The sequence below is a fragment of the Sebastes fasciatus genome, chromosome 13, assembly GCF_043250625.1.
Source record: "Sebastes fasciatus isolate fSebFas1 chromosome 13, fSebFas1.pri, whole genome shotgun sequence".
In the NCBI taxonomy this organism is placed as follows: Eukaryota; Metazoa; Chordata; class Actinopteri; order Perciformes; family Sebastidae; genus Sebastes; species Sebastes fasciatus.
The window spans coordinates 15,403,918-15,418,537 of record NC_133807.1 but is presented as its reverse complement, the minus strand read 5'-3'; the positions used below and the strand labels follow the sequence as shown (position 1 = coordinate 15,418,537).

General features: G+C 39.9%; 1 protein-coding gene across 1 annotated transcript; it reads right to left on the bottom strand.

The window, feature by feature from the left end:
• Nucleotides 1-1,590: 1,590 nt before the first annotated feature.
• LOC141780508 (ras-related protein Rab-35) lies at nt 1,591-13,640 on the bottom strand. Its single transcript, XM_074655773.1, has 7 exons — nt 13,500-13,640; nt 10,456-11,436; nt 7,543-7,593; nt 6,622-6,745; nt 6,381-6,505; nt 4,279-4,403; nt 1,591-2,514 (listed from the first exon to the last, which is right to left on the bottom strand). Exons 2-7 carry the CDS (start codon nt 10,508-10,510, stop codon nt 2,365-2,367), a joined length of 630 nt encoding a protein of 209 aa, XP_074511874.1. The 5' UTR covers nt 10,511-11,436; nt 13,500-13,640; the 3' UTR covers nt 1,591-2,364.
• Between the last annotated feature and the right edge of the window lie 980 nt (nt 13,641-14,620).

Genomic DNA, 14,620 nt, shown 5'->3' with positions numbered 1-14,620 from the left:
TTTGCACGTCGTCAGGACGATTATCTGGTGATGAAGCTGAAGTTAATTTAACGTTAAACTCTGCTGGACCTAAACTTGTGTTGTTCAAACTAACAGAACTTTGTTTTATTCCAGTGAAAACCATTTGATTTGCTGGTGCAGCTGTGAAAGGAAAACGATGCAATGTAGTACAATGCTGTAATATATCTTTAAGACTCCTCATGGGGAAATCAAAGGTAGAAGGTGTTAGTTTTTAAATTAGTTTAGAGAGGTAGCTTCAACTGCTTCTTGGTGCTCTGATTTTTTAGTATTTTGGGAACAGGTTGATCGTCTTCATCAGTAAACCTTTGAGTTTTACATGAACTATCGTTCCACCTGAAGCACTGGCCTGTACGAGGAAATATTGAGATACAAACAGTAACTCTGGATTTATTGCTTTATTTGGATTTGGACACATTTGCTAGGCAACAGATATTTATATTAAAAAAAACAACATACTAATGATATGAACATGTTGGGTTTGTACTGTGTTGAGGTTACACACATACTGCAGTCTCATGGGTTACTGGCCTCATCTGAATTGAAATAAGGTTTTCAGACAGACATCACTCTTCACACCTGTTAGTGTGTCAAGGTTACAATTTAGTAACAACTGCAACCAGTTCCCTTTCAGTGGTGAAATATGTTTACTGTATTAAGACAAAACAAAACAACTTAAACATCGGCACATAACAGTGGTTCACTAGTGCAAAGTTAAAGGACCGTACTAGAGTTTTTTATGTTTGAGCTCATTCACCACAATCACATGCACTTTATATCTCAACACCACAACGCAGACTGTTGTGTTTTTAATTTAATAGATTTTATTAACCTCTCAGGAATGAGTAGCTGTTTTCTATTTGTACCACTACGATATTAAAATCATCTTGCGGAGACTGAAAGTTAATTTAGTTTACATCATGTCTGCTCTGACTTTCAGTTGTTTCTTCTTTGTGGAAATGAAGTGCAGTCTTTTCACTTTTGCATCATGTTGTGTGATGGATTGTCTCAAGCCAGATGTCATGTTTTAAAAGGTGAAACTGTTGGCTGCCGGGACGAAAGGCTGCGGTGTTCATCCCACCCTACACAAATACAATACAAACGTTTGTCTCGAGGATAGCACTAAAGGAAAGGTCATGAGGTTCATCCTCTGGGGAAGAATAGGCTCACGAAATTTCATGGCATCTGCCCAAATAAATTTAAGATTTCTTGTGTTCAAGTGGAAAGTTTAAAGGTCCAGTGTGTAGGATCTGGCGTTATCTAGCGTTGAAGTGAGGAGATTGCAACCAACTGAGGCCTCTCCCCTGTGCCAAGCGTGTTGGAGCGCTACGGTGGCCGATGCAAAAACGTGACTGTCCCTCTCTAGAGCCAGTTGTAGGTCATTTGGAGTGTGTGTACGTAGGAAGTAAGTGGTGAAGCAAGAGAGAGAGAGCGGCGGCGGCAGCAAGCAACGTTATCAACTTCTCCCAAGCAGGAAAAGTTCAGAGTTTGGTTTGTCCATTCTGGGCTACTGTAGAAACATGGTGGTGCAACATGGCGGACTCCGTGAAGAGGACCCGCTTCCTATGTAGATATAAAGGTCTCTTTCAAAGCTAACGAACAAAACATCTGGTAGCATCACTTTTGGAATTGTGACGGGTACTTTTCACCATTTCCTGGTGTTTTATAGATAAATCAAGAAAATAATCAGCAGATTAATAGATTATGAAGAGAGTCGTTAGTAGCAGTCCTGTAATGAACAGGACAAAATAATGAAGTCATTCTTGGACCCTTACAGGTAGTCGGGCTAAAAGATCATGAACTCAATCAAATCAAACGTTTATGTGAATGTGCTCTAGATCTCATGGCAACCTGTCCGATAGACTTCTTGTATTTGTGCACTAATGAAAAGGGTTACTGCTCTGGGGAGCATGAATATCAACACAAATGTTAAACGGTAATCTGGGAAGTTGGTTGCAGAGATGTCTCCATCACTGCCAGCGAAGCACAAATCTGAAAACGCTACAGCATGCTTTTAAAATGTGATTCGCAGTAAATGGGCTAAACACTCAAAAACCCCAGAATGATCCTTTAACTCATGAAACCTCCAGGCTGCTACACGCAGTCAGTGCTGACAGACTGTAAATCCCTCCGCCTCGGTTCCATTCGCGACCAGAAGTTCAGCAGAACGACCTGTCGGTTTGTAACCCGGCGTAGTAAATAGTGAACCTCACAGTTTCAAACATTCACACCTCCAGTTTGAAACACAGAACACATATCTCCTAACTAAGGCACGTTTTCCCAATCTTGTTTGAATGCTTTTTGTTTTAAGCGATGAGCGCTAAGTGGCTGGAGTCTGTTCGGGGCTCAGCAGCATTTCTTCCCTCTCTTCCTGCGAGCTCGGTCTCTCTGGTCGTTGATGTTGACGGTGTCTTTCTCCCGCTCTCGTTCCCTCTCGGCTCTGTTCTGGCTCTGCTTCTTGGCCCGGAGCACCATGTGGGTGAAGGCCATGAACATCTGGACAAAGCAACAAAACAACACTGAGAGGCTAATTCACTAAAGGATTGCGCGGCTTTTGCGCGGCAGCTAAACCTGCACAAACAATACAAAAAACAAACCGTGTCATTCTCAAAGCACCTCAAAGGGTGAAATGCACCTTTAACTGCACTGCCAAGCAAATAGTGTGCGTTTATTTTGTGCTATTTACACGTTTTTAAATGAGGTATCTGCAGACATTTGGCACAAATCCCCTTTTTATGCAAATGAGCCTCAGTACAAAAACAGTCCAGTCACAAAGATCAGAGCTGATAGCCACACAAAGTTACAGTGAAATTATTAGCGTCTTCAGAGAGTTGGTGGTAACTGAGGCATTTATAAGAGGTGTCACAGACAGTGATAATGGCAGCAGTTATTGAGGCCAGCTGAAGGCATAGTCATGCCCCACTCAAACTCATTTATTTTGGGATACACTGACCGTTTTTTTTTTGTTTTTTTTAAATATGTGAGAATGAAAAATAAGTTTATTATTATTAGGGCTGTCAAAGTTAACACAATAATAACATGTTAACACAAATTCGTTTAACTTGAAATTTACTCGTATTTCCCTCAGGATCATAAAATTACCATCAATCTATCTATCTATCGGCACTATCTAACGCAACATTAAATTTTGACCTTATAGCGGGCTCAGTTTTAAAGTTCGAGTGAAGATACTGGCATCATATGAAACTAGAAAACTGAGGATGACATTGGTACCAACTATCATACTAGCATGTCACAAGGAGGTTAAATAATGCTCCAAACTTGTGCTAAATTTTGGCGAGGAAAAACTGGCATGGCCATTTTCAAAGGGGTCCCTTGACCTCTGACCTCAAGATCTGTGAATGAAACAGGTTCTATGGGTACCCACGAGTCTCCCCTTTACAACCATGCCCACTTTATGATAATCACATGCAGTTTGGGGCAAGTCAGTCAAGTCAGCACAGTGATACTTGACAAATCTCCCTTTAAGGTATATTTTGAACGGATTCAAAATATGTGTGATTATTTGCATTAATTGATTAATTAATTAATTGATTGACAGCCCTAATTATTATACAAATGAATAAACAAATTATTTATTCCCTCTTCCTCCACAAAAGAGGGCAAATTGTATTCAGTTGCAGAACTTAATGGCCGTGTGTTTGAGCTGTAATATCATTAGCGCAATATCTTTTGTGAATCTGACCGTGAAACAGATAGTGGCTGCAAAGATGCCCAATTCATGGTGCCATCAGCGGCTGCAATCCATTCTTTGTGAATTAGCCCGAGTCTTCAGAGATATTGGAAAATGTTGCATCAATTAGTTGATTAATCGATTAGTCAATTGACAGAACATTAATCTGCCACTAAACTATTTGTTTCGGTCTTTTTTTAAGGTAAAATGCAAAAAAATTGCATCTCAAATGAGAATATTATTTGCTGTTTTTTTTATTCTTCATAAAAGCAAAGTGACATTTTTGAGGGTTTGGACTGTTGGTTGAACGAAACAAGCAATCTGAATATGTCAACTTGGGTTTTTGAAAATGTGAGGGGCATTTTCATTAATATAAAAAACAAACTGCAGATTCATCATTAATAAGAATAATCACTAATTGCAGCCTTAAAATTCTGCAAAAGGAAAACATGAATCTACACATGCAAATACGCTTCAGTGACATTACCAATTCAACAGAGTGCTAAACATGTGAATAAGAAATGTCAAATCCAACCTAGAGTGAAGTTTATATGATATAAAGTTACCTCCTCTACGTTGATGTTCTCTTTGGCACTGGTCTCGAACACCCGAACACCCATCGACTCCCCAAAACGCAGAGCATCCTGGGTATCCACCTGTTTCCTGGCAGGGTCGTCATTTTTGTTTCCCACTGAGAGAGTGAGCAGGAAAACAATCTTTATTTCTACTCTTACAGGACAGCAGCAGGCTGGTACAATCTTACCTTTTTACTGTTTTTCATCAAACTGCATGAAAAGACTAAAACCAACTATGAATTTACTCATTAAGTGTCATACTTCTATACTTGGGTGTGATAGTGTTTCTTTCATTAAAATGAACAGGTTGAACTTCCTTCATTTGATTTTAGAATCTCACATTTTAGACATTTACAGAACACACAGGAAGCTCTTTGCATTAGCAGGAACTTTACCACGGACCTTTTTATTCAGGAACTTTCAATTGCAGAAACCTTGGCTGTGTTCAAAATCACGTACTAATGTACTTGTAGTTTCTATGTGCACGAGAAATGCTCAGATGTATACTAGATTAGCAAGAACAGGCTGGGACACAGTCTTGACCTATGGGGTATGACACATGCGCAGTGTAACTGGAGCTGTGATGTTGGAGGGTTACAGCAGATGGCGCTAGAAATAAAAGGGATGGTGTCCACTCAGGTGCGCTTTGGGTGCACATGACCTGACAGAACTTTTTGGATAGCCAAGCCCCCAAGAAGAGCGCCGGTCGCTGATCCCAATTTTCGTAGTGGCCAAACAGCGGTACAACAACTTCAATGTCCATCATGTGATGCCATTGGGCCCAAAAATACTTTTTCCCATAGACTTACATTGGGAAAGAGACGTCTGTAACTCAGCGGATAATTTTTTTTTTTATGTAAATCAACTTCCCAGTACGAACACTTGAATAGTCCTTATTTAGATCATTAGGTCCTAAAAGTTATAAAATGCAATAATAGCCGAATCCAGAGTTATTTCTCTTCCTCCGTTCATGTGAATGAGAACCAGACCGAGGCTGGAGCGAGAACTGGGAGGGTAAGTTAGCAAACCATTACGACAGCGTGACATTGTGACCCCGTGACCGAGCGGACGCTACTGCTCATGTCCGATGGGCCCAATGGATGCGGAAGAACGACGGAAGATCCGGGTACTTTTCCAGTTGGAAGTCGAGCCATTCTGGCATCATGCGCCTCTGAGCAACTTTCATAGGAATGAACGGGGCCCCGCCTCCACCGCTGTATTCAGTTCTCTTAATGCATCCATGGGGTAAGCTCGGATGGATGGCGGTCGATATACAATAGAACGTTTTCACATAGAAAGCATTTGTTTATGGTTTTTTATTAAAGATCTGAGAATTGTAATTCTCACCCATAAAGTAGGTTACTATGACACCCTCCCAAAACTAAGTGGTGTTAACACGATTAAGATTGAAATGCGTTTCTGTTTATTACCATCAAACAGGTCTGAAGTTAGGTTAAAAAGTTTTAGAATACAAATAGTTCCAATGTCATGGATGCAGAAGCAGATCCGGGTTATTTTATACTCGGAAGTGAAACTTTTTTTGCTTCATGATGCGCCACTGAGAAACTCTCATAGGAACAAACGGTGTATCCAGTTCTCTTTATACGGTTAAAATGATTACAAATGATGGCGAGTGATGTTAAGAGGAAAAGCGCGGGAGCTCACACATATAAATATACTGTAGAAAACATATTCAACTATTTTAATTTGCCTTAAAATAATACTAGAAAATATTAAATTGAGAGTAAGAGTTGATTTATATTTGTGAAAAACAATTTTCATAATGTTGTGATAGATACAGTCATGTGATGCAGAGAAGACATATTGATTGAGTTTATTTCAGTGTGAACAGTCTGCTGGTAATGGGATACTTAATCATTAATTTAGTAGGCAGTATGCAGTAAATACTGTTGAGTGTGTAGTATACAGTACGTTAGTTTGCGATTTCGAACACAGCCCTTGTTTTAGTTTTGGTTCCTGCTGCCACACAGAGTAATGAGACTATCCAACCAATAAATGTGCCGGTCTAAACGTTTCACAACCTTCCACCGTGCAGACAACGTGCAAGCTAGACATTAAAACAGTTGACTCACCCAGGATCTTGCAGACGTTGTCACAGTTCTGGGAGATTTCATTTAACCACCTCTTAACATTTACAAACGACTCTGGATTTGTCACGTCGTAAACAATGATGACACCGTGGGTGTTTCTGTAGTACCTGGACAAAAACAGAGATGAAACTGAATGATTTGAGTGATACACCAGCGAGCCAAAAATGAAAGTGAGGGAAAATTCCTGAACATAAAAAAACTGTTTTGATCTGTGGATGATTACGTTGATGTGATGGTTCTGAATCTCTCCTGCCCCGCCGTGTCCCAGATCTGTAGCTTAACCCGCTCTCCATCGATGTCTACTGTCCGGATCTTAAAGTCGACGCCGATGGTGGTGATGTAGCTGCCTGCAGGAAACCAGCGGACCGTCACAAATCAGACAGACAGCACAGACACCCTTGTACTGCATCTGCGTGCAGGCACATGACCTGCATGCATCAATCCAATGTCTCATACAGCCGATACTAGCTTCGACATTTACATCAGATTAAGATTCAGACAAACACGATGACATCTTGTAGCTGCATGTTGGAAGCACAAACACTTATAGCCCTATTGTGTTATCAAATGATCTGGTATGTGTCAAATCATCTAGGCTAGGGTCATTTATATTCATTGCAGGGATGGTTCCAGAAAGTTACCGATTTGTGAAACCTCTTTTTAATTAAAAACACAGTGAGGCTTGTTGGTGGATGCAAAAATGAAATAACTATCGGGGGACTTGTGGGCCATTAAAGCTCCTCCATACTCAAGCTCCATCCACCCAGATGTTGTCAGGACTGTTTGAGTATGTACACACTGACTGACATCTACCTCACTCTCTTATTAGTTTAGTTGCACCTTACAAACTCCCAGTGTATTTCCACTCACCTTCAGCTAGAGCAGAGATCTAGTTAGACAAAATAACTGTGTGATATGCAGGGCCTTAACGTGGAAGTGGTGAGAAATGTGTTCTCTGCCAAATGGACATGGCTTGAAGGAGATAAGATGACGTGACGTGATAAGGGTGCTTTTACTTCTCTGAACCTAATGTGCGTCAGTTAGGTCTTATTTCCTACTAATAAATGAGTCCCTACTGTAGTATTGACAGGTTTACTGTCATTTGACTTGCAGCAAACTGCGGTAACAAACTGCGGTAACTCACCAGAGAAGGAGCTGTCTGCAAAGCGCAGCAGAAGGCTGCTCTTCCCCACATCTGAAAGAGAAACAGATCAGAGGGACAAGATTAGCAAGTGAATTACTCAGAAGAAATTAATGTGACTGATCAGGAACAAGCCAGTCATGTCTGGGTTTTTCTTATCAGAGAAGGCAAGATCATCCTGAGTGACAAGCCTCCTTCCAGTAATGTCATAAAAATATACAGCAGGGGCAGGATAACAAAAGTGAAACAAAGAGAGAATTGTGGGGCAAAGGTTGAACTCATACTGGAGACAAATGAGCTTAAAGTGTGTGATTAAAAAGAAATTGTAATCCTGAAAAAACTTCCCCAAATAATCTGCTGTAACTTTCCCTGACAGAACCAGTGGCAACTCGTTCAAAAGAGAGTTGATAAACCAGTATAGTAGGTTTAGCTCTTTCAGAGTGGGAACATCCAGGCCGATGCCCCCGGAAACGCACCGCACAGCAACAACGGCACCCAATCGGAGACGCCACTGAACCCGTTCTCTCCATCATAGGACTTAGTGCCTTGCACAGTGCCCAGCGGTCTGGCATGTGCCATCTCTCCGGGCTCGAGCAGAGTCTCCGTCAGGATGCCGCTGTCACCGAGAGGCAAGGCGTGTTTCCCAGCGGTATCGGTCTGGAGGTTCCCACTCTGAACCAGCTAAACCTCGGGGAGGAGACTGACAGTGGGAAACAGTTCAGCTTTAGACGGTTGATCTGCAAATCTGTACCAGTACCAGGCAGCAGCGTGGGGAGTAGCAGCAGGCTGGGAAATAACTGTATAACTCACAACTATCACAATATTTTACCCACAAAAAAAGCCACTACAAGATATTCATTGTAATCCAATGCAATATCCGTGTATCCGAAGAGGAAAACACAAGTCAAAAACTGCAGAATTCTGGCATTTGCTGAATATCTGCAGCATGTAAAGAGGAAAACACTTCTTCCTCTGCGATGCAACAAAAAGTATTTAAGTAATGGTGCCCAAGTATCAAATCACATTGAAATTTCATGATTCATCACAATACTGATAATTTGTTCCACATTATTTTGGAGTCCCAGAAGCGACAAATGCCACTAACAAGCTGCCTGACGAGTCAAAGCCTTTTTGAATACATCAATAAATAGTGTAATAACTAATTTAACTGGTTTGTTAAAACAACACTAGGCAAGCCCAGTTCAGCCCGATCACAGACAAAGCTTGTGGGAACCATTATTAGAAACTGAAACCTGTAACCTTCTGACTACCGGTCCACAAATGACACTGAACGCTGTTAACGGGCAGAAAACAGTTAAAACAGATTTAGCTGTATTTTTTTTCTAATGATAAAACTTGTCCCTCCATGAATCCGGGAATTATTTCAGGAAATACTCAAGAAAACTTCTAAAAATTGTTCCTCTAAAGAAACGTAAAACCCCGATAATAATATCACTAAGAATTCACCTTGTGCGTACCAAATCCTCACTGGTCAAAAGTAAAACAAGGCCGTGAACAGGTTTGAGTAATAACAACGTATCAAATCTGTAAATTTATAGAAAATTGCTGAGCGTCCATCCACACCACTGCTTACTGGGTGTGTTACAATACACATGCGTAGTGTTTCCAATATGGTGGTGTTTTGGCTCACTGCGGCCGGCTACGGTTTGTTTAGTTTGTTGACAGAAGGATAAGACGTCACGTTATTCAGACTGAAAAAATAAAAGAGGTAACTTCCTTCTTCCTCCGCATAGACTGAAATGAAGCATCGATTCTGGCATTAAAAAAAAATCTACTTCAAAATCTTTAAAAAAAAACATTTTTAATCGCAATACATAGGGTTGGGGGAAAAAATCGATTCACCTAATATTTATGTCACAGAATCAGCTAATGCTAGAACATCCAACTCATGTAAGAATAAGTGGAAAACAGCCAGCGCTCCAAAATTATCTGATGTTTTGGGACTTTTCATACTCACGGCAATAATTGGAGCCAGAATTCGATAAGAATCTGTAAGTTTGTGAGTCAGAATCGATAAAATCCCCAAAATTACAACGTCAATTGTGGACAACAATAGTGACTGTCTGATATCAACGCTCTGAGGCTTGTTTCAATATCCCCAAGCAGTGATGTTTGAGTCAGTTTGAAGCAAGTTTCTGCAGTTTGGAACTTGCTTAAACTGATTTGAAATTAGAAGCAGTTTACTGCGTCATCTTGACAGTGAAGCAGTGGGTGGTTTGAAACTGGTCTGAACCACTGTGGTGGACCATCACGGGACTTTATTTCAGAAAAAAATATATGAACGGTAGTCAACAGAGAGAGACAAATATGTTTTTGATCCTGTTTGAATTGTGCCATGAATCACACATATGATGTTTGTCAATTTAAAAGATCATTTTGCATGTCAAAAAAGGTCACAGTTTGTTGTAAAACTGTTGAAGTATCAGACTGTGAAAATACGTTACTAGAAAGACTACACACCCAAAAGTGTCATAGTGACGTCTCTCTCTCTGAAGCTAAGGTCCCATGGGGTCCATCGGAAAGGGGCGGGACTTCACCTCTCTATAACGTTCACTTAGTCAGACACGCAGTTTGTGACTTGTAGTAGTGGTGGAGTCTGCTTGACTAGTGAGGAGTGAAACTAAAGTTAAATGGATCATTTTCACAGTAGACATTCTGGCTTGTCAAACACAAGTGATAATTATTTCAATAAAAATCTACTTTGCTTCTTTTATTACTAATTTGCACAGTTGATAAAAAGGTTTAAATGTTGAATTTCTGCGCTTCCTAAGCATGGAAAGCTTTGGGAACCACTGCTATGTATTTACTTGCAGTCTATTAATATCATGTGTCACTTCTGGGACTCCATAAACAACATGCTTTGACTTTAAAACAATACAAAAAAAGGGCACTAACTGGAGTCTCCAATGATGAGCAGTTTAAAGAGATGATTGTAGTCCTTCCCCGCCATTTGGAAGGCCTCTCACTGTATTTCCAAGTAAAATCAGTTTCATAGGAGGAGGTGATATTCCTGATCTCCCCAGTGTTTGTGTTTTTTTCCACCTCCCAATGCTACGAGCTCACAGAAGCACAAGAGTTTGTCCAAAAATCACAGGCATTCCTGTGCCAATACGGGGACATTCCAGTTGAATTTCTGCACTTTTTAGTTTTTGGTTGATCCTGAGTTGCAGTTCAGACGTTCACATCATTCTCCTCTGGATTCACAGTGAATCCACAGCAGCCGGCAGAAAACTAAGCGTTTCTGGAGATTTCTGCATTTATGATTCATGCTTGACGGCTGAGAGCGGCCGCGTGGTTCCACCTTAGTTCCAGTTCCACCCAGAGACACTCCAGCAGGGGATTTCCAACTTGTGACGACTCATCGATTTTTACACACACACTCAATGTTTTTTTACATTCACAGCTCTGTCAGTGCAGTGTGGACACTCCCTCCTTTTCCTTTGGATGCAGACCCACATTGAATGGAGCGTCTTCACAGAAGTCTATGCATTTTTAACACTGAAATCCACACATGTAAGGCTCCATGAGAGGGGGATTTGGCATTTTATGGTTGTTGCTCTGACAGCCAAATGAACGGGTGACTCGACAACTGATCATAAATTCACTTATTGCCAGTTATTGCCCTGAACTTCTCCACCGCTCACTCATTAACGCCATCCCTTTAAAAAAAAAGAAGAAAAAAAAAGAAGCGAGAAACTGAGACGTTCCCCTTTTGCACTGCAGTTCAGTTGTGGTTACATCTGCTGAGGTTCCTTTAAGCTGATGCTTTAATGTCACTTCAGTTCCTCTGGTAGTTGGGTGAAAAGTCAACCGTTGCCTGTTTCATGACATGAGGAGGGCTCACTTCTTGCTTCTTTAGCCCAGGTTTGAAAGGTGCTAAACAGAGGAAGAGAAAAATAAGAGGTTAAAGCTGAGTTGGAATATAAATAATTACATTTACCCAGGTACAGTACTTAGTAAGTACAAATTCAACGTTCCTATACTTTCCTTCAGTATTTCCATTTTTACTCCACTGCATTTATCTGACAGCTTTAGTTACTTCCTGTCCAGTGAAAACCAGATATCTCCAGATGTGTTGATGTTGAATGTTTGTGATAAACTGAAGGATGAAGTGTTCCTTTATGTGTTGAGAAAATCCTCCTCCTCCTGAACTAAATGAACTCTTTAAAAAGCCTCTTGGATCAGCTGGAAAATGCATCGTCACAGAGCTGAAAACAGTCTGTTTTTATGACTTTTTAGAGATTCATGGTTATCACAAGACAGCGACGCTACAAACATGATGATCTTATAGACCACGATGCACTGCTGTAGATTAAACTAGCCAACAGGATATAAAGGAGTTCAAATGCAACATGACTAAGCTACTGGAGTTACCCTGCCCTATATTCATTTTTAACAGTCTCGTCTGCTCTATATTCACGTTTTTAATAGTCCTGTATCAAACAGCTGTTACTCTGCACTATATTCAGTTAACAGTTTTCTTCATCTCCTTGTATTTTTATATCTGGGATTTTTTTTTGTACTTTGTACTTTGCACTACTAACTTTTTTACTGCCTTTTTACTAACATGTTTTTGCACTATGGAACTGTGATGCTGGAAACTTGAATTTCCCTCGGGATCAATAAAGTTACTATCTATCTATACACATTAATGCAGCAGTAATATTAATCCAAAAACATCCAATATTATAGGAAAACACTGACAGGGGAACATTTTGTTGCACAATGAGTACTTTTACTTTCAGTATTGGAGTATTGATGATAATACACATACTTTTACTTTTTGAATGCAGGACTTCTACTTGTAGTGTAGTATTTTCACAGTGTGGTTTTTAGTACTGTTACTAAAGCAAATGATCTGAATACTTCTTCCACCAGTGCTATTGTGATAAATCAGTGAATTTGTGATTGCTATATTTGCAGTGTGTGTGTGTGTCCCTCCTTACCTCAACTCCCTGCTCCTTCAACAGCAGCTGAGTCACTAAATATAACTTCCTCATCCTGCTTTATCCACCCCCATCCTATAACTTAGCTGGGTTAGCTATAGCTAGCAATAACAAAAGCTCCCTGACTGTCTTAGCTGTCATTCTCATGACTGACACTAAAAGCTAAAAATCAGGAAGTCAAACAGTGGAGAGTTTGGCTAGTTTGACAGTTTTCCATCCAAACAGGAAAAGGTTGCTGCTGCCTTTGAAAGAGTAAAAACAGGACATTGCTAATGCTAATCTAGCTCTATTATCCTTTCATTTAAAGCATCATGTTATATCTAGAGACGCCGAATTGAAGTATAATACCTACAGTTTGAGATAAAACATCTAAATCCATTTAATATAGGGTGCGAGCACTTGTTTGATAGACGGGCAGGTTTATTTCTACATATTTTGAACGTAGTCTGGTGTAGAATCCCTACGAACTCGAGACATCACTCAGTGGCTACAGGTCAACCAGACATCAGGAGGGACATCCACAACACCACGGAAAGGTCGACCACAACATAAATTAATAATATATATAGAATAATAATAAAGAACAGCAGCAATGAGACCTTAATCTTGGTGCTTTTGAGCCGGTAAAGCAAGTGTGTGACACTAAACCAACGACTCATACTCGCTACGCCAAACCTCTTAAGAAAATCTCAGATTTTCCGGAAAATCAATTAAATGATTTTACTATAAACCTATAAGTTACTTGTATTGATCATTAAGTAACGACTTAAAGGGCGTTTTTCAATTCGGCACACATTAAAAACACAAATATAGGCTTGTTTGCTAAGAAGCTAAGAAACTTTGAGATGTTTTCCCTCCAGTGTGTAGTGACGGTTTGTGGGCCTGACCCCGGCCTGCCGCTGACTTTACTCCCCACAAACAAGTCGTCAGAAAACTTCTCACTCCTCGAAGGAAACTTTAAAACAGGACATTTATTTATAATAAGACACTTACTTTGTTCCTCTAGGTGTACTTGGTGCTCTGACGCTGGGTCATGTCTGCAGATGACCGCGGTAGACGTTGTTTTAGTCCCGGTGAAGTGAGTCTCCGGTTGGAATGTGTCTCCACCGACCGACCACACCTGACTGTCTGTCTGCAGCTGATGACCCACTCTCATCATCATCTGGTGATGCTGCGTTCACGTCATGTGGGAAAAAACAACTACACCGTGCAACCAGAGACTGGATAATAAAAGTGCCAACTCAGGGGCCTCCAAATAGATCCTTTTTTTTGTTTTTATTATTTAGTCGGGGTAAGGCTACTACGACGGAGTATTAGGGCCACATTAAGGAGAAAAAAAATCTGAGATTTCAAGAAAGTGGTAACTTTACGAGAAAAAAATCATAGAATTACAATGATAAAGTCATAACTTTAAGAGAAAAAAGTCATAACTTTACGAGATTTTTTTTTGTAATATTACGAGAATAAAGTCATAACTTTATGAGAACAAAAATCGTAAAATTACGATAGTCATAAATTTAGGAGAAAAAAAGTCGTAATATTACGAGGATAAAGTCTTAACTTTACGAGAACAAAAATCGTAAAATTACGATAGTCATAACTTTACGAGAAAATAAATCGTAAAATTACGAGAAAAAAATCGTAAAATGTCGAGTATAAAATCATAACTTTACGAGAAAAAAAGTCATAATATTACGAGAATAAAGTTAAAATTTAGGAGAAAAAAAAGTCTTAATATTACGATAATAAAGTCGTAACTTTACAAGAAAAAAGTCGTAATATTACGAGAATAAAGTCATAACTTACGAGAAAAAAAGTCGTAATAATAGGAAAACACATTACCAGCAACCAACAAACCGGGCGAGAGGACAACGCAGTTTCTTGCACAATCTTTTCAAGGTCCTGATACTGATGATGATGTGGTGCTGATGTGCCAATAGATGAAGTATTTCCTTATTGTGAAACCTAAACTAAAGTACAACTTCACAAGATCCTCCATGTTCCTCATTTTCACACAGGCGGCACGCTACTCTATTTCCCCTCTAAAATAACACGTGAACCTTTTTTTTCTCGTAAAGTTATGACTTTTTTCTCTTAAAATTACGATTTTTTTT

Coding starts and splice junctions, on each gene's coding strand:
- LOC141780508 (XM_074655773.1), bottom strand. CDS start 10,510: ATGGCGGGGAAGGACTACAATCATCTCTTTAAACTGCTCATCATTGGA. Junction 4,404..6,380: donor CAACGTCTGCAAGATCCTGG/GTGAGTCAACTG, acceptor TCACTCTCTCAG/TGGGAAACAAAAATGACGAC. Junction 2,515..4,278: donor AGAACATCAACGTAGAGGAG/GTAACTTTATAT, acceptor TGCTTTGTCCAG/ATGTTCATGGCCTTCACCCA.